Here is a 17,505-nt window from a genome sequence, read left to right as displayed (position 1 = left end):
ACTAGAAAGAATAGCGAAGAATTTCTATACCAACATTCTACAATATAGTCTTTAAAGGCTCGCTCCATGGTGAGGGCCTTTAACAAGGGAGCAGGCGCCTAATGACCGGTATAGCCTGCTACAGAGGGCTATAAGGCTATTAGAACTGTCCGTCCCTAGGGAGCAGAATGTTCTAAATAGTAAAACAAAGGGCTTAGTGAGCCCGAGGAGATTTAAATCCTCTTGGCCTCCGTGAGACTTCCTGTGAACAACAACATTGGAGTGTTGGAACTCAGAGCTTCTACCGGCCATTAGAAGACTGGAGCACTTCATTGTTTTCAATGGAGCTCCTAACATTCCAGTGCTCTAATATAACATATCTACTTTGTTTACGATTAATAACAATTGAACAAACAGTTTAAAAAAATTAATAACATGATTCTTACCGAAGTGTTACCAAGAAAATGTTACTCTACTTTTCTCACATATGAATTACAAGTTGATGTGCCAAAGTGGAAAAATGTTTTGATGGAAAATATATACATGAATCCAGAGAAATCAAATGTCACCATATAACACATCCCATCTTTTACCAATGAAATGAAACCATGAAAAAGAAAAGAAAAAATGCATGTGTAATTAACTTACACAAAGTTCATCCGGAAATGAAAAACTTTGGCTGGGCGAATTCATAATATAGTCTTGACACCTAACTGGTGGTCGATGTTCTCTGTGGCCTTCACCACGTGAAATAACGATCGCTCTCGCTCCTCTGTGCAATGTCCTAACTCTATCTCCTCCTGTCCTTCCACTCACTCTTTGTGCGATTGCTCGATCACATAGTCCACTGCTTTCTGGGTTAACCATCTTCATATCATCCATTAACATGTATCCACAACAGGCGTTCATTTCATTCTTTCTTCGCATCAAGTTTCCACTCTCGTACTCCTTCTTTTTTTTTTTTTTTGCAGTAAAAGGCAACTCTTCTTTTATTCCACCTTTATATATTTGCAGCAGTTACGCATGCACAATACTCTACCTGGTACTTGTTACACTTCCATTTTGAGCACTCAAGGAAGTTCACTACTGAAATTGATTTCCACACTACTTTTAGGGAAGCTCTTTCAGCTCCATTAAAGCTGAAGAGCTTAAGACGCACATCTTTAAAAAGCATTACATCATTATGCATGGCTAGTCCACTTCTGCTCCCAGAACCCAGTTAGCCCGACAGTCATGCTTTAAAAACCTCTTCCTGTGACCCTATACAGTGCTCTGCAGCCTTATGGCTAGGTTTGTGCTATACCATAGACACACTTACATTATTTCTGGCCTTCATTAATCCAAATGATGCTGAGCTTTCAGATGATGTTGTCTAATTATTGTTCTATAGAGAGGGTTGAGTGACAACAGAAAAAGTATGCAGTTCCTAGGGGTGTCGCAGGGAGTGGTAGAATAACTAGGAGGTGCCAGGGTGAAGGTGTTAAGGTACGCAGGAGAGAAGATCACTCCTTCTGGAAAAGAAGACCCTCACACACCCAACAAGCGGGTGTCATGCTTCATCACCGGGTCTTGCTCCTTATCGGGCCGGCGGTGCAATGCCCGATCAGGCACCCAAATGGGGCCTTCCTAACGGAGACCTTTATTTCCAATGCCGATGAGTAAGGTGTGTAAGGGGTTACTTCTACTACCTAGTGTAGGTGCATGTGAAATGTGAAGTGGGTGAGCTAAAACAGGGATAGGTGATCCACTTCAAACTATTTTAATAAAGCATGGTCACCATCCTGATTAAAACCGAAGTGAAACGCACATTCTCACCTTTAGGTGTATGGGTTAATGTGCTAAAAGGGTCAACATGTTTCTTGCCTGGTAATTTATTAATTGGCAATTCTTCAGGACCGAAAATAAGGCTACCTACACTTTTTTGGTGGTGGTCACAACCTCGAGGAGGTATCCATGGTGGCCACGCGTACAGCACCCTAAAAATGTGTGGTACCAAAAGTTAAATAACACAACCCTCATAGGCTGTGGTGAAATTGAGACCAAGGTGGGAGAGCACTAATATTATAGTGTCGATTCCGTGTTGTGGAACGCTCCGTAAACCTATCGCCTCACCATCCACCGAGGTATAGAGAGGGTTGTCTCTCCAGACCAGAAGGCTCTTGTTGAAACACTGCCTAAATAGTGTGCAGTCTGTCAGTGCCTGACAAATATCGCATTTATGCTGTTTTCTGCTGCCAGCTGCACAGTGGATCTATTTCTTATTGCCTCGACCATAACTACATTAATCACTGAAAGGATTCTGGAACGATGAAGTGCATTTATCATGTTTTTGGACCGAGCATATATGATTACTGATTTTATGAATGTGGTGTATGCCTAGCGTTCGAGTTCTCACAATGTTTCAAGTTGTGTCATTGTTTTATGTTTTAAACCGTAACTGCTTCTTTTGTTGACCACTTCTTTTACAACACTTTTAGGAAACCCTCCGAGCCATGCGAACAATTGATGACCGGATAGTTCATGGACTGAACACCACAATTCCCACTGTATCCTTCGCAGGCCACATTGACGCCAGCCAAACATGTAAACAGCTCTATGAGTCGGTAAGTGTTGATGTTCTAAATTATCTTCCGAGAGGTATTTTCTGCTTTGTGCTTGTGTTTTACCCACGCTAGGTCCAGAGGTGGTCAGTCTTGGTCCCAGTGCACCAGCCTCCCACACCTCTTGTAGCAGTAAGTTTGCCTTTTAACGCAATGATCCAACCTTAATTTTAAGTGGTTAAATATACGCTGGGCAGACTTGGAAACCCTCAGAATCTGGCTCTATTGCATATCAAATTCTAGACTGATTCTGTTGGGAAGACTTATTAACAACAACAACAAAAAGATTTTGTAAACCAACTTTTTGATAAGGGGTCAAATATTCTTCCCCCTCAAACAGGATATGTGGTGACTTACAACAAAATACCACTTAGCCAGAAACAAAACTATATTTAAGATTTTTAAGACCACATTTTATATAAGGGTATTCGACAAGGTGAGATCGACACAGTGCTTGTGAAAGTGAAGTCACAACAGAAGAAAAATGTATAACATTTAATGAATCAATAAGAGCCTGTCAACAGTTATATAAAGTTTATCAAATGAGGCTAGTTGTCAACTCCTTGTTTTGCCCCGTGACAATCAATCTGCATCAAGCTCATATCTTAATTCATTGTCGACGTTTTGACCCATGTATGCTTTGGATTCAATCTTCAGCAGGACAGCAAGCAAGGGATACAACCTTGAAAACCACATAATGGTGAGTAGAGGTATTATTATAAGGACCTTGTTCTGGTAGGTATGCATAAATGGAACCATCTGCTGTTTTGTTATCCGGGTCAATATACATAGAATATAGACCGTGCGCAAGCTTATGATTAATGGTGTTGCAGCTCCATTAATCGTAAGTTTGAGTGCATTTCACAGATGTTTTCCATGGCCATGACTACCCTGCACTTGAAAGGTTACTCCTAAAATGTGAGTTTCCAATGTGGGAATGGATGGGAAGCAACGCCAGGCTTAATGGATATGTAAGTGAAAAATTAAAATGTTTAAATGTGCGAATGCACCTTTATGTGGAACATCCACAAGAATAAATGCGCTAAAAATGTAGATTAACAAGTTTACATTTTTCCACTCAGTGGAAAATCCGTGTGAGAGGATTTTTGGGCAGAAGAATTAAGTATTCTGATGGATTTTGGGAATTCCCTGAAAGTCCGTAATTTACTTCAGGTCTTTTGAGGAAATGACCAAGACAGATAACCATCTTTAACCCCTTCGCTGATAGCCCTCCTCCCCCCCCCCCCTCCCCCCGTGCTAAGCCTTTTTCTGGCTAACAGGGTAGTTCTCGCTTAGACCCCTGTAACTTTTTTACCACATAAGGTGTCCACGCCAAATTTGCGTACTTTTTCTCCAACATCATGGGGATTCTAAAGGTACCCAGGGATTGTAGATTCCCCTGGAGGGGACACAGAAATTAGGCAAAATACAGGTAAATGTTTTTTTTTTTGGTGGGGGGGAAATGGGGAAAAAAGGGCTACAGATGAAAGCGTCTGGTTGTTGGTTCACCAAGAACCCGACGAACCCAGAGCCAATAACTGAGCAGCGTCTTGCAATGTTTTTTTATTATGTACCGGGTATTTAGCAATTATTTTGGGAAAATGTATACATGGAAAAATCGGTATGAAAGACACCTATGTATTTCTGAAATGGGAACAGAATATACAGTAGATATTTGCACATTTCCGAAATTGGGAGTACCCATTCTAGCATGAGAATTATTGGTCATTTTTCAAAATGACTTCTTTTTTACACATTGTCTTTCATTTGGAAGGCAGAAATGCATCGAAAGTCAATGGGTAATAACAGTTGCTCTACAATTCTGTGGTACCCTAAGTCTCCCGATAAAAATGGTACCTCACTTGTGTGGGTAGGCCTAGTGTTCATGACAGGAAACGGCTCAAAACGCAACATGGACACACCACATTTTCACAATGTAAAATGACCCTCTTTTTTGCAAGGTGCCTAGCTGTAGTTTTTGAACCCTAAAAATGGTGCAAAAATCCCTTGCAAACCTAAAAAATTGTCAAACACATTTTCCTCACATTTCTGTGGTGGAAAGTTTTGGAATCTGCGTGGTTCCTCAAAATTCCACCCACCCAGCATTCCCCAAAGTCTTCCGAGAAAAATGGGACCTGACTTGTGTGGGTAGGCCTAGTGCCTGCAACAGGAAATGGCCCAAAAAGCAACACACCACATTTTCACAGTGAATAATGACCCTTTTTAGGTCTCGCCTACCGAACGCAGCGCATACGGTGCTTTGCCTTGGCGAGACTATTGTCGGTTTGGTGCGCGAAGGGAGACAAAACATGTGTGCGCCTGGACAGCTGATGTGCATGCGCACGCCGTTTCTTCTCTGGCGCACGCGCACCGCACGGTGTCTCTTTTGCGTGCAGGCTTGTTCTTTCTTCCCCCCCCCCCCTCATGCATCATTTCAAATGGCCTTGCCTGTGCCCTGTCCTCACAAAAGAATCTGATTACAAATATTAAACACTTCTTAATAACGTCGCCAGGACGTGAAACAGAACTTGTTCCATATGGCTTCCTGACTCGCAGTAGACATCCCCGTTAATGGCTGGCTTTAAACAAGCATCCAGTGATGGGGGCAGGACAAAAGCTGGCCTTTGTCGCAGCCTTGATTTATCCACTGCTGCTAAGGCTCGAATGAAAAATTCAGTGTCCGCATTCATGGCTGCTCTCCCCTCTTTAGCGCTTTAATGCCTGTCAGACGCTGAAGGTCCAGCCATTGACGAGTGGGCCGCCAGTGAATGTGCTCAATGAGAAGCAATGGATGGAAAACCCACAACAAGAAAGGTTTCCGGGAGCTTCTGCGCTGTAAATTTGATAAATATAATGTGTCGCCAATTAAAAACTCATTGCCATGCTAGGATTCCGTCAAGCGCCCTTGTTAACAATCTCTTAGTGGTGTGGCTCCCATAGACGGCCTCCGCTTTTGCTATCATTGTGGATAACCGAGGCTACAGCTTTTTCCCAGCCTGTGCCATGTCACCCCTCGGCTTTTACATGTAAATAAGTTATTCACTCAAACATCACTTTCCTATAGAAAAACAAGCATTTGCAATGCAATAGATCTCGCATTTATAAGAGTTTGAGCTATTGGCATTGTAAAATTACAATGCCTTTTATTTATGTTTTGGTTTTAAAACAAATAAAAGTCATTGTAAATGACAATGTCAGTAGCATAAACTTGCATAAAAGCAGTGTGCGGCGTGCAGCAGTGTGCGGCGTGCAGCAGTGTGCGGCGTGCAGCAGTGTGCGGCGTGCAGCAGTGTGCGGCGTGCAGCAGTGTGCGGCGTGCAGCAGTGTGCGGCGTGCAGCAGTGTGTGGCGCGCAGTGTTTTTGTGTAGCAGTGTGAGGCATGCAGCACTGTGGCGTGCAGCAGTGTGTGCGTGCAGCAGTGTTTCGTGCAGCAGTGTGTGGCGTGCAGCAGTGTGTGGCGTGCAGCAGTGTGTGGCGTGCAGCAGTGTGTGGCGTGCAGCAGTGTGTGGCGTGCAGCAGTGTGTGGCGTGCAGCGGCGTGCAGCAGTGTGTGGCGTGCAGCGGTGTGCAGCAGTGTGTGGCGTGCAGCGGCGTGCAGCAGTGTGCGGCGTGCAGCGGTGTGCAGCAGTGTGCGGCGTGCAGCAGAGTGCGGCGTGCAGCAGTGTTTCGTGTAGCAGTGTGCGGCATGCCGCACTGTGGCATGCAGCAGTTTGCGGCGTGCAGCAGTGTGCTGCGTGCAGCAGTGTCGTGCAGCAGTGTGCGGCGTGCAGCAGTGTGCGGCGTGCAGCAGTGTGTGGCATGAAGCAGTGTGTGGCGTGCAGCGTGAGACAGCAGTGTGTGCAGCAGTGTGTGCGGCGTGCAGCAGTGTGCGGCGTGCAGCGGTGTGTGGCGTGCAGCGGCGTGCAGCAGTATGCGGCGTGCAGCGGCGTGCAGCAGTGTGCGGCGTGCAGCAGTGTGCATTGGCAAAACATGTCAGACCGATGGTCTTTGCCAATGCTTGTATTACTAGTGCATACACAATGTGCTGATGGTAAAAGAGCCGATGGAAGTGCAGGGAAACATAATGGCACTCGTCAGATTTATTTAAGAAGCTAACAAGCTTATTTGCAAATTTCCCCGTATAAAACCTGCAATACAAACTCGAAAGGGCAGAGGTTCCCAGTAGAGCCTTTCACACCGCTGTAAGACACAGAAGCAAATCTGACAAGTAGGGATGTGTTTCCATTATTTACCTTTGGAACGAAAACCCTTTCCTCCCCTGCTTCAGCCCGCATTTCTAATAATTAGCCCCGGGTGCCCCGTTTATTTTGCATTGTTTATTCAGTTTGGTCTGTTGCCTGTCTCCTAAAAATGTAGACACCCGGGGTGAAAAAACGCATAACCACTCGGAGAAAATGTCCAATTAGTGAACTGGCTGCTCTTTAATTCAGTGATCTAGAGCACATTGCGGGAGAACCAAGCTTTCCTTTAGAATTTGGACAAAACATTTCATTTTAAGGCAAATGTGTAGTCTTGTGTCACTGAAAAGAGCATTTCTTTAGAAGAAAATATTCATAGTATTTTTAATGGAAAAAGCAGCGTATACCTTAAGGAAATTATTTTGATGCACTTGAATGTGTATTGGTCCCGACGCCCCGGAGTAAGTTTCTTGGGGAGGGCGCTCTTGACAGAATGACATGACATAAAGGCACAGCAGCTGATGGAAATCATCTGTTGTTCTTCTGGGCAGCCTGGAAGGCGCGCGCTGTTGTTGAGACCATCACAATGCTGGTAACTGTTTAGCCAGGGAGCTCGCGCAATGTGGAGTGATGCGGGACTGACTGCATGAGGCATCTCTGCTCAGTGATGCAGCGAGAGCAGTATCTCACTGTGACTGTTACGAGTCAATTACAAGACAAGCCCGGCGGAGCGTGGCGCGCGTGCTTGGCAGGGGGGCGCATTCCAGGCGGGGGAGCGGACCCCTTGAAGTGCGATGCCAAACGGATTGCATGGCGGCACGATGCGCGTGATTGTGCGCGGGCTCGCCATGCAATCCTCTTTTCGGAGCACTTTTGGGAGCCCCTTACAATAGTCTCGCTTTGCGATCGCTTACGCGATAGCAAGGCGAGACCTAATGACCATAAAAGTCTTTGATTTTGGGGTTTTGTCTTCAAAAGACAACAAAGAAATAAATAGTTTCATCTTTCTTTCTTTCTGAGCTACTTTCATTCATTCTCATGTAAAAAGTTGATGAGGGATGGAAGCCTATGTCTGAAGCCTCATGTGTGGTTAACCCGGAGAGGTGTCCGGACTTAGGGGGCAGCTCTGTGCCCCTCCGGCTAACGTCATGTGTAAAATGAGCAGGTTTCTTTATAATTTAAGCCCTCAGCAGCGAGCTGTTGTTTTTGTTCTGAAAGCTCTTGTTGTGCTCTTCCAATACGACGAGATTGCATTGTAGCCCCCACTGGTTACAATAATATTCACTTGTGTTTTGGTGCTGTGACTTTCCAGTCCACAGAAGTGTCATGTTGTCCTAATTTTGAAATTGCAGTTATAAATATCCCCTTACCGGCCTCAAATGTGGACACAGGGAATCCCTCGAAATGTAAGAGGGGATGTCTACATTGTGCTTCCGTTTGTTTTTTGACTGGTAACGCATTATTTGTAGGATGCGGACTAAAGGGGTTGACACATGCAATACCTATGTGGCAGTTGTGGTTTTGGGCAAATCTTGTCACCACCAGTTATTTTGCTGGGTTTTTGTTTCCGCCATTGCCAGTAGCACAGTCTTTCTGATAGCAGAGTCTCGTGCTCAGTTCACACAAATCTCTTTTTCTGTAGCCAGCAGGATTATCTCGGACGTGTCTCAGACCGCAGAACACCCCTCTCTTGCCACAGTTGGTGCAGCTCTTCCTCACCTGCCACTTTCAGTCCAGGAATCCCACACATGCCACACTCAGCACAGCTACCCATCGCTTGCCACACTCGGCACAGCTACCCATCGCTTGCCACACTCTGCACAGCTACCCATCGCTTGCCACACTCGGCACAGCTACCCATCGCTTGCCACACTCTGCACAGCTACCCATCGCTTGCCACACTCGGCACAGCTACCCATCGCTTGCCACACTCGGCACAGCTACCCATCGCTTGCCACACTCGGCACAGCTACCCATCGCTTGCCACACTCGGCACAGCTACCCATCGCTTGCCACACTCGGCACAGCTACCCATCGCTTGCCACACTCGGCACAGCTACCCATCGCTTGCCACACTCGGCACAGCTACCCATCGCTTGCCACACTCGGCACAGCTACCCATCGCTTGCCACACTCGGCACAGCTACCCATCGCTTGCCACACTCGGCACAGCTACCCATCGCTTGCCACACTCGGCACAGCTACCCATCGCTTGCCACACTCGGCACAGCTACCCATCGCTTGCCACACTCGGCACAGCTACCCATCGCTTGCCACACTCGGCACAGCTACCCATCGCTTGCCACACTCGGCACAGCTACCCATCGCTTGCCACACTCGGCACAGCTACCCATCGCTTGCCACGCTCGGCACAGCTACCCATCGCTTGCCACGCTCGGCACAGCTACCCATCGCTTGCCACGCTCGGCACAGCTACCCATCGCTTGCCACGCTCGGCACAGCTACCCATCGCTTGCCACGCTCGGCACAGCTACCCATCGCTTGCCACGCTCGGCACAGCTACCCATCGCTTGCCACGCTCGGCACAGCTACCCATCGCTTGCCACGCTCGGCACAGCTACCCATCGCTTGCCACACTCGGCACAGCTACCCATCGCTTGCCCAGGCAACAGAGCCAGCCCTCCCACTAGACTGGCAGACATCTCTTGTTCAACAGGTTGGTATTTCGCTAAATGCATACAAGCGAGCTACATCTTACTTGTTCTTTTTAGACCGTGGCAGAGTAAGTGATTTGCCCAAAATAACAGGAGGATGTGGGGAGGGGGTGAAGGGTGCCGCGTCCCTGTTGTGACCTCCTTCCAGCTCTTCATGGCTCTGACACCACACCCCTACCTTCAAGACAACTGCTCTCCAAGGGATTGGATGCCACCCTTATCTACAAGAGAGCGCGGAGGCACAGAGCTCCATATAAAAGGCAACTGTCACGCACGCACAGCCACAACAGGCCGATCCCAAAAAACACAAATTGTGGGAGGTACACAAATTAAGCTAAAAATAATAGTTTTACATATCACGTGTCCTCCTATGAGGGCAGGGCTTTCCCGTCACTGTCTCCTGGGCACCGTTCGCGTTGCCGCTGTTGTCCGAAAGCAGCTTCCCTGCCCTCCAGCTTCCTAGTCAGACGTCTGCCACTTGAATGACATTTAGCAAACCTCCCCCTCCCTGTCCTTTCAGGGAGGCGTTCTGGTAAGACGCGGACCCTGCCCCAGCCCTACAGACAGCAGTCTAACATTTGATAGATTCCACCGAATCACTGTCTTTCAGCGATGCATCTGAAGTGACTGACCCAGCACCACCCTTCAGTGTCAAGACTGATGCGTTAAAATATCCAGTTTCCTACAAAGTGCTTGATACTGTAACCGTGCTATTTCTAAGCACTGTGAAAATGGGTGGTATTCTTGCCCTGTTTAAGGGTATATAATTGCCAGACTTCGTAAAGATGGAAATCAGAAGTGGCCTTGTGAGGATTGTCACAGGGGACTCCCAGAAGACTAGATGTCAGCGGCGAGCGTTTAACTTGCTTAGCCATCTTGGAAGACTTGTTCCAATCTCATCTCTGCGGCGAATGGAAAGCAGTGGAGAGGCGGGATTCTGGGGTGAGGGGAGCATCACCATTACTAACCATCCTGAGGAGGGTGCTTGGGGGGCGGGGGAGCCAGGGCAGCATAGAGTGCCTTATGGAGAGAGGGGGGGCCTGCAGGGGTTTGACCCCTCTCACCCCTTCCAGTGCCTGTCGGATTCAGACCCCTCAAGGACACATTTCCACAGGAGCAAGGCTTGGGAGGTAGTAATTATCTGCATATTCATGACTCCGGCTGCTAAGCTCTCCTGTGGGGCATTTATACGATTAAACAGACATTAAGAGGCTCAAACTGTGAGATGATCTAGATATCTTTCTACTCTAACAGAGACTGATAAAAAGGGAGCCCCTTGCAATAGAAACAAGCATTTGCAATGCAATAGGTCTCACATTTATGAGAGTTTAAGCTATTGGCGTTTTAAATGACAATGCCTTTTATTTATGTTTTAAAGACGAAAACAAAAATAGAAGGCATAGTTATTTGCAATGTCAATCAATAGCTCAAACACGTGTAAACGCGAGACCTGTTGCATTGCAAATACTTGTTTTGCAAAGTGCCTAGCTGTGGTTTTTGAACACTAGTTCTGCCAGCACCTAGGGAAACCTAGCAAACCTTACCATTTTTGAAAACTAGACATCCAGGGGAATCCAGGATGGGGTGACTTGACTGGCTCTCACCAGTTTGTTACCCAGAATCCCTTGCAAACCCAAAAAAGTGTCCAAAAAACAAATTTTCCTCACATTTCTGTGGTGGAAAGTTCTGGAATCTGCGTGGATCCACAAAATTCCACACACCCCGCGTTCCCCAAAGTCTTCCGAGAAAAATGGTGCCTCACTTGTGTGGGTCGGCCTAGTGCCCGCGACAGGAAACGGCCCAAAACGCAACGTGGACACACCTCAATTTCATAGTGAAAAATGACCCTTTTTTTTGCAAAGTGCCTTGCTGTAGTTTTTGAACCCTAGCTCTGGCGGCACCTAGGGAAACCTAGCAAACCTATACATTTTTGAAAACTAGACACCCAGGGGAATCCAGGTCGGGGTGACTTGACTGGCTCTCACCAGGTTCTCTTACCCAGAAACCCTTGCAAACCTAAACAAAATTGTCCAAAAAACACATTTTCCACATATTTTTGTATGGAACCACCGTGCCGGCACAAATGTCCTACCCCACAGCGTTCTCCTTAGTGTCCCGAGTAAAATGATACCTCACTTGTGTGGGTGTCCAATGCAGAATTGGCTAAAAACGTATTTCTTTAAAGAAATGTAGCGCTTAGAATTCTCGGTGCTATGCCCTTCATCCCTATGTTTTGGGCTCTTCCCAGTTACAGCCCTTGCCCCACCCACACAAGTGAGGTATCCTTTTACTCGGGAGACTCTGGGGTAGGACATTTGTGCCGGCACGGTGATTTCACACACAAATATGTGGAAAATGTGTTTTTTTCAGCTAAATTTGAGGTTTGCATGGCATTCTGGGTAGGAAGACGTTGGGGGATCCACGCAAGCCATACCTCATTGGACTCCCCCGGGTGTCTAGTTTTCAGAAATGTTTGGTAGTTTCCCAAGATGGCCGCCAAACCCGGGGCCAAAACCCCAGGTGCCCCTCCCCCAAAACCAGATAGTTTTGTTATAGGTAATTTTGAAGTCTATACAGTACGATTTGGGCCATTTCATGTTGCAGCCACTATGCCTACCCTCACAAGTGAGGTACCGTTTTTATCGGGACACCTGGGGAGATGCTGGGTGGGAGGAAATTTGTGGATCCACGCATATTCCAGAACTTTCCCACACAGAAATTTGAGAAAAAAGTGATTTTTTTTTTTTCCAGCGAAATATGAGGTTTCCAGGGGATTCTGAGTAGGAGAATGTTGGGGGACCCACGCAAGCCATACCTCGCTGGACTCCCCCCCCCCCCCCCCCCCCCCCCCCCCGTTGTCTAGTTTCCAGAAATGTGTAGGTTTGGTAGGCGTCCCTAGATGGCCGCGAGCCCGGGGCCAAAAAGTCAAGGGACTCCCCCTTGCAAAACCAGGTTGGTTTGTGATAGGTAATTTTGATGTCGCCTCAATAGGTTTTGGGTCCTTGCCAGTCGCGGGTCCTTGACCCGTGCGAGTGAGGTACCATTTTATCGGGTGCGCTGGGTGGGAGGAAATTTGTGGATCCACGCAGATTCCAGAACTTTCGCTCTCAGAAATTTGAGAAAATTTATTTTTTTTTTCAGCTAAATTTGAGGTTTGCAGGGGATTCTGGGTAGGAATATTTTGGGGGACCCATGCAAGCCATAACTCACTGTACTCCCCCGGGTGTCTAGTTTTCAGAAATGTGTAGGTTTGGTAGGTTTCCCTAGATGGCCTCTGAGCCTGGGGCCAAAAACTCATGTGACTCCCCTTGCAAAACCAGGTTGGTTTGTGATAGGTAATTTTGATGTCGCCTCAATAGGTTTTGGTCCCATCCCTGCCGCGGGTACTTGGCCCACCCACACAAGTGAGGTACCATTTCTATTGGAATACTTGGAGAAATGCTGGGGGTTTGGAAATTTATTGCTTTCTGCAGCGTGAATTTTGGCACAATAATGCAAGGAAAATATGACAGTCACGTTTTGAGGTTTGCAGGACATTGTGGGTAAAATAACTTGTTGGGATCCACAAGAGAGACATCACCATGTACTCCCATGGGTGTTTAGTTTACAACAATATCTACAGTTTGTAAGTTTTTCTTAGATAAAATGTACACCTTGGCAGAGAGACAAAAAAGACAAAGATTGCTGCACAGCCATCTATTTCTCAAGCACTCACACATACTGGTTGTATTTGGCACGAGGGCGAGTGATGGTTCAGTATATAAAATTTTATTAACGAGATTTCACAAAAATGAAATGCACTGTCAATAATTGAAAGGACAAACAACTGAACCAGTGACTCGCAGCTCGTGAGCTGTAAAGCCACGTCAAGGCCCCAACCGCTTTACAGGCCATTCACACACCTTTCATACGTGATACACACAAGACCATTCACACCACCAGGCACGAAAAAACCACATTACAGCATTTAAAAAAAGGGACAAGGTACACCCTGCTTGAGAGACCGAAAATACAAATTATTTCTGCACAACCACCTATTCCTCAAGCACATGTACATAATGGTTGGATTTGGCACGAGGGTGAGTAGTTCAGTATATACAGTTGTATTAACCAGAGATTTCACAAAAATGAAATGCACTGTTAACAATTGAAAGGACGAGAAACTGACCCATTGACTCACAGCTCATGAGCTGTAATGCCACGACAAGGCGCCAACCTATTTACAGGCCACTCGTACACCTTTCATACGTGTGACACATACAAAACCATTCACACTGCCAGCCACGGGCCCAGCACTTTAAAACACTCACATCAGCAGACCGCGCCATTCAAGGGCCCATCACTTTCACACGCCCACATTCCTGACACAGTAACCACACCAGCTCACGGATTGCGTCGAGTGGTGTTTGGCTAGCAGTGTGTGTAGTGACCAGCAGCAAGTCACTACTTCCACACCGCCTGCCGAGCCCCAGTCCAGGCACACCGCCTGCCGAGCCCCAGTCCAGGCACACCACCTGCCGAGCGCCAATCCAGGCACACCTCCAGCCAAGCGCCTGTCCACGCACACCGCCAGCCAAGCGCCAGCCTACACACACACTGCCATCACAATTTGGATTTTTTTATACAAAAAAGAAAACGCAAACAAATTGCAAATAGATACAAATCTACTAACAAAATCTGAATCTAAATACATTGCACAAATGCCAACCTTGAAACTGAACAAGAGACCAGGCAATGCACTTTACCACTCTTGGATGCTCCCAAAAATTATTTTGTGTGTAGTCCATTCCAAAACAAGTAGGCACACGCAGTGCAGGGTTAGAAGCACACTCGGTGCAGTACATACGAGTCTCCTTCCGCGTACCTTTTCGCCAACAGACTCTACATCTCCTACTGGGAAAGACTTTTGAGGGTGTGGGAAGAATGTGATCAGGAAAGTGGCGATCTTTCAATCTAGCCACATTCTCCACCACTCTAACTCTAGGAACACTTGCCTGTTCCACTACAACAAGGCTGCCTATTACAGACTCCTGAAACTTGGCAAAAGTCATCTTTGACTCAGGACAAGAATCCTTGAATACAACAAATGCATTAAACGTTGCCAAGTGGAAAAGATGGATAGCCAACTTCTTATACCAAATGTAAGCCTTACAAAGAGCAGTATAAAGTTCCAACCTCTGATCTACTCGATCAACACCACCCACGTGCCTATTCTAGTCTAAAATGCACACAGGTTTGCGCTCTTCAGCAACCTGACCCCAAACAGTCACAGGCGAAGTGCATTCATCATGGATGGTGGCATGTAGACATCTCTCCTGTCTGAAAACATCACCGCTAGAAGTTCCTCGCAACGCACTGCACTGTCCCCGCACAAGCTTTTGACAAACAAGTTCTTTTGGCAAACCTTTACGGTTAGAGTGGATTGTGCCATAAGCAACAGTGTCCACTTTGGCCAATTCCCTGAACAACCGCACACCAGTGTAGAAGTTATCTACCATATAAATGGTGACCTTTTGTTAAAATGTCCTCTACCAAGTTCCCACACAATTTTCTCAGTCACTCCAAAAGTGGACGTACAACCAGGGGGGTTAATTCTGGATTCCTTACCGGTGTACACCCTGAAATTAGAGACATATCCAGTCCTACTGTCACACAGCATATACAGCTTAATTCAGTAGTGTGCCCTCTTACTAGGAATGTATTGCCTAAAAACCAAGCGGCCCTTGAACAAGACCAAAGACTCATCCACTGATATTTCTTTACCTGGAGTATAGATCTCAGAAAATCGATCTACAAAGCAATCAGTGACAGGCCGAATCTTAAGACTGTCACAATCTGGGTGATCTTGTGGCAACGCTAAACTATTATCGACCAAATGCAGCAGCAGAAGCAAATACCTATCACGACTCATGAGTGCCGGAAATATAGCCGTTGCCATCAAGGGACTAGTAGACCAATATGAAAACATTGATGGCTTCCTTAGCAAGCCCTTCAAAAAAGTTAAACCCAAGAACTACTTCATCTCTTCCAGATTTTTGGGAGTCCACCGGGTAGCTCTAGAGTGGGGCCTAAGGCTGGCACTGTTGTCCCTCAAAAACTGTTCGGCATACAAATTAGTCTGCTTAACAATCTCTGCCAAAAATACATCGTCCATAGTACACTTAAAAAAACAAATATGTCCCCTGGAAGCGACCCTTGCCCAAGGGGTCGCTTCCATTTTAATTTTTAAAAGCTCCCTGGCTCTAGTGGGCTTTTCTGCCCCCCCCCCCCCGGACCAGAAACGCCAAAATATTCGGGCGATCTGTCCCCGGGTGAGCAGAAAAGTCTTAAAATAATTTAGCCCCCTAAGGAAGCGACCCTTGCCCAAGGGGTCACTTACTTTAAAGAAAAAAACATCCCTGGTGTCTAGTGGGGGCATTCCTGCTGCATGATTGCGATGCTGTGCCCGATCGTGCAGCAGGAATGCCCTGCAGGGGAGAGGAAAAACTCTTTCCTCTCCCTCTATGCCTCAATGCATCACAAATCTCCAAACCACCCCGCCGGAGCAAGGAAACTCACCTTGTTCCTCCGTGGACGCCTGGAAGCAAATTGCTTCCAGGCGTTCTGTGCTTCCTGGTGACGTCGGCGCGCGCTGTGTGCGCTGACGTCACAGGATCGCCGAGGCAGGGGGGGGAGTGGGGGTTGGGGGTCAGGGGCGGCAGCAGAAACTCTTCCTTTGCCATCCCAGCTGGTGGGTGCAGATTGACTGCCCATGGGGGAGCGCCAGCGCTTCCCCCAAGGGTGGGTGCCATGACGTAGCGGTTCCGTCATGAGCACATGCCCACCATGGCTCCTGACGGAACCACTCCGTCATGAGCACCGAAGGGGTTAAACAGCAGTGCTTTGTGAATTGGACACTACTTTCTTTTGGTCTTGCTTATAGACTGCTTTTATTTGTTGGCCATGGAAGACCGAACGTGGAAATAAATACCAATATTTGAAGTCTGCTTTGGCATAGCCAATTGCTTACCATTGGTTGGCTTTGTCATTCTCGTTTTCTTGCTTCTCACTCAATGGCATTCCTCTTTTTTCCCCTTGTTGCTGTCCCTCCGATGGAGCATAGCTTCTTTACCTAGTTAGCTATTTTAACTTTTTCCTTCAGCACTCCGTGTGATGTATGTGTTAGTGTTGCTTTCTCCCTCATGTGCAGTTTCCCTACTGAAATTGCTCCTATGCGCACAGTTTTTTTTTGTGTTCAAGCAGTCTTTATTTTCATACAGGAAAAGAAACAAAAAGAAGGGAAAAACCAGGTAACAGTGATATGCCATGCACTCTAGATGTTTTACATTTGGAAGACGCAGCAATGTTGTCATAGGTTTAAACATGAACACCAGAGATAACGAGATCTGCGTCCAAAGGTCCATTAAAATTACTTTTATGTTGTTTACTCCGGGACCAGATATAAACGGAGCGTAAACTGGACCAGATATAAACAGAGCGTAAACTGGCACAGCGAATGGCTCCTAGGAGAAGAGAGTAGGGGAAAGTCGATATAGGAGGTGAAGCAAACCAGCATTTGCAATGCAATATGTCTCGCAGTAATGCGGGTTTGAGCTATTGGTATTGTAAATGACATTGCCTTTTATTTAAATTTTGGTTTTTAAAACATAAATAAAAGCCATTGTCATTTACAGTGCCAACAGGTCAAACTCGCGTTAATGTGATGCCTATTGCATTGCAAATGCTTATTGTTACTGAAAAGCCCTTTCCACAGCACATACTGGCTCCTTTAACGTTACTCACAAAAACAAAAAAGGACCGTAAATCTTCCTGCACAGCTTGAGTTTGAGCCCAGGAAGGACGTAGCTGAATCTTAGGAGTGAGAGGAGGAGGAAGAGCTTGGGAGCGCTGGTATTGAAAAAAACTCGGACCCCGGAAGTCAGTAACGTTGCAGAATTCAGCTGTTGCTGGTTTAGGGAATGATGGGAGGAAGAATTTATCGTAGTGCTCGGTGGGGATTGTGAGTGTGGCAATTGTTTTTTTCTGTGCAAATTGCCTGTGAAAAGTGGTTCAATAAAGTGCAAAATCTATTTCT

At 46.7% G+C, this 17,505-nt stretch overlaps 1 protein-coding gene across 3 annotated transcripts in view; it reads left to right on the top strand.

Moving 5' to 3' along the window:
• MIX23 (mitochondrial matrix import factor 23) overlaps nt 1-17,505 on the top strand; it is a 75,244-nt gene that overhangs the window by 16,145 nt on the left and 41,594 nt on the right. For all 3 annotated transcript variants that reach the window (XM_085621019.1, XM_085621021.1, XM_085621020.1), the window contains exon 2: nt 2,457-2,582. In XM_085621019.1, coding sequence (XP_085477145.1) covers nt 2,457-2,582 — 126 coding nt within the window. The remainder of the gene's footprint in view (nt 1-2,456; nt 2,583-17,505) is intronic.

The sequence above is a fragment of the Triturus cristatus genome, chromosome 8 (assembly GCF_964204655.1).
Source record: "Triturus cristatus chromosome 8, aTriCri1.1, whole genome shotgun sequence".
NCBI classification, from domain to species: domain Eukaryota; kingdom Metazoa; phylum Chordata; class Amphibia; order Caudata; family Salamandridae; genus Triturus; species Triturus cristatus.
Note: the sequence above shows the minus strand (reverse complement) of the source record. Positions and strands in the feature narration are given on the sequence as shown.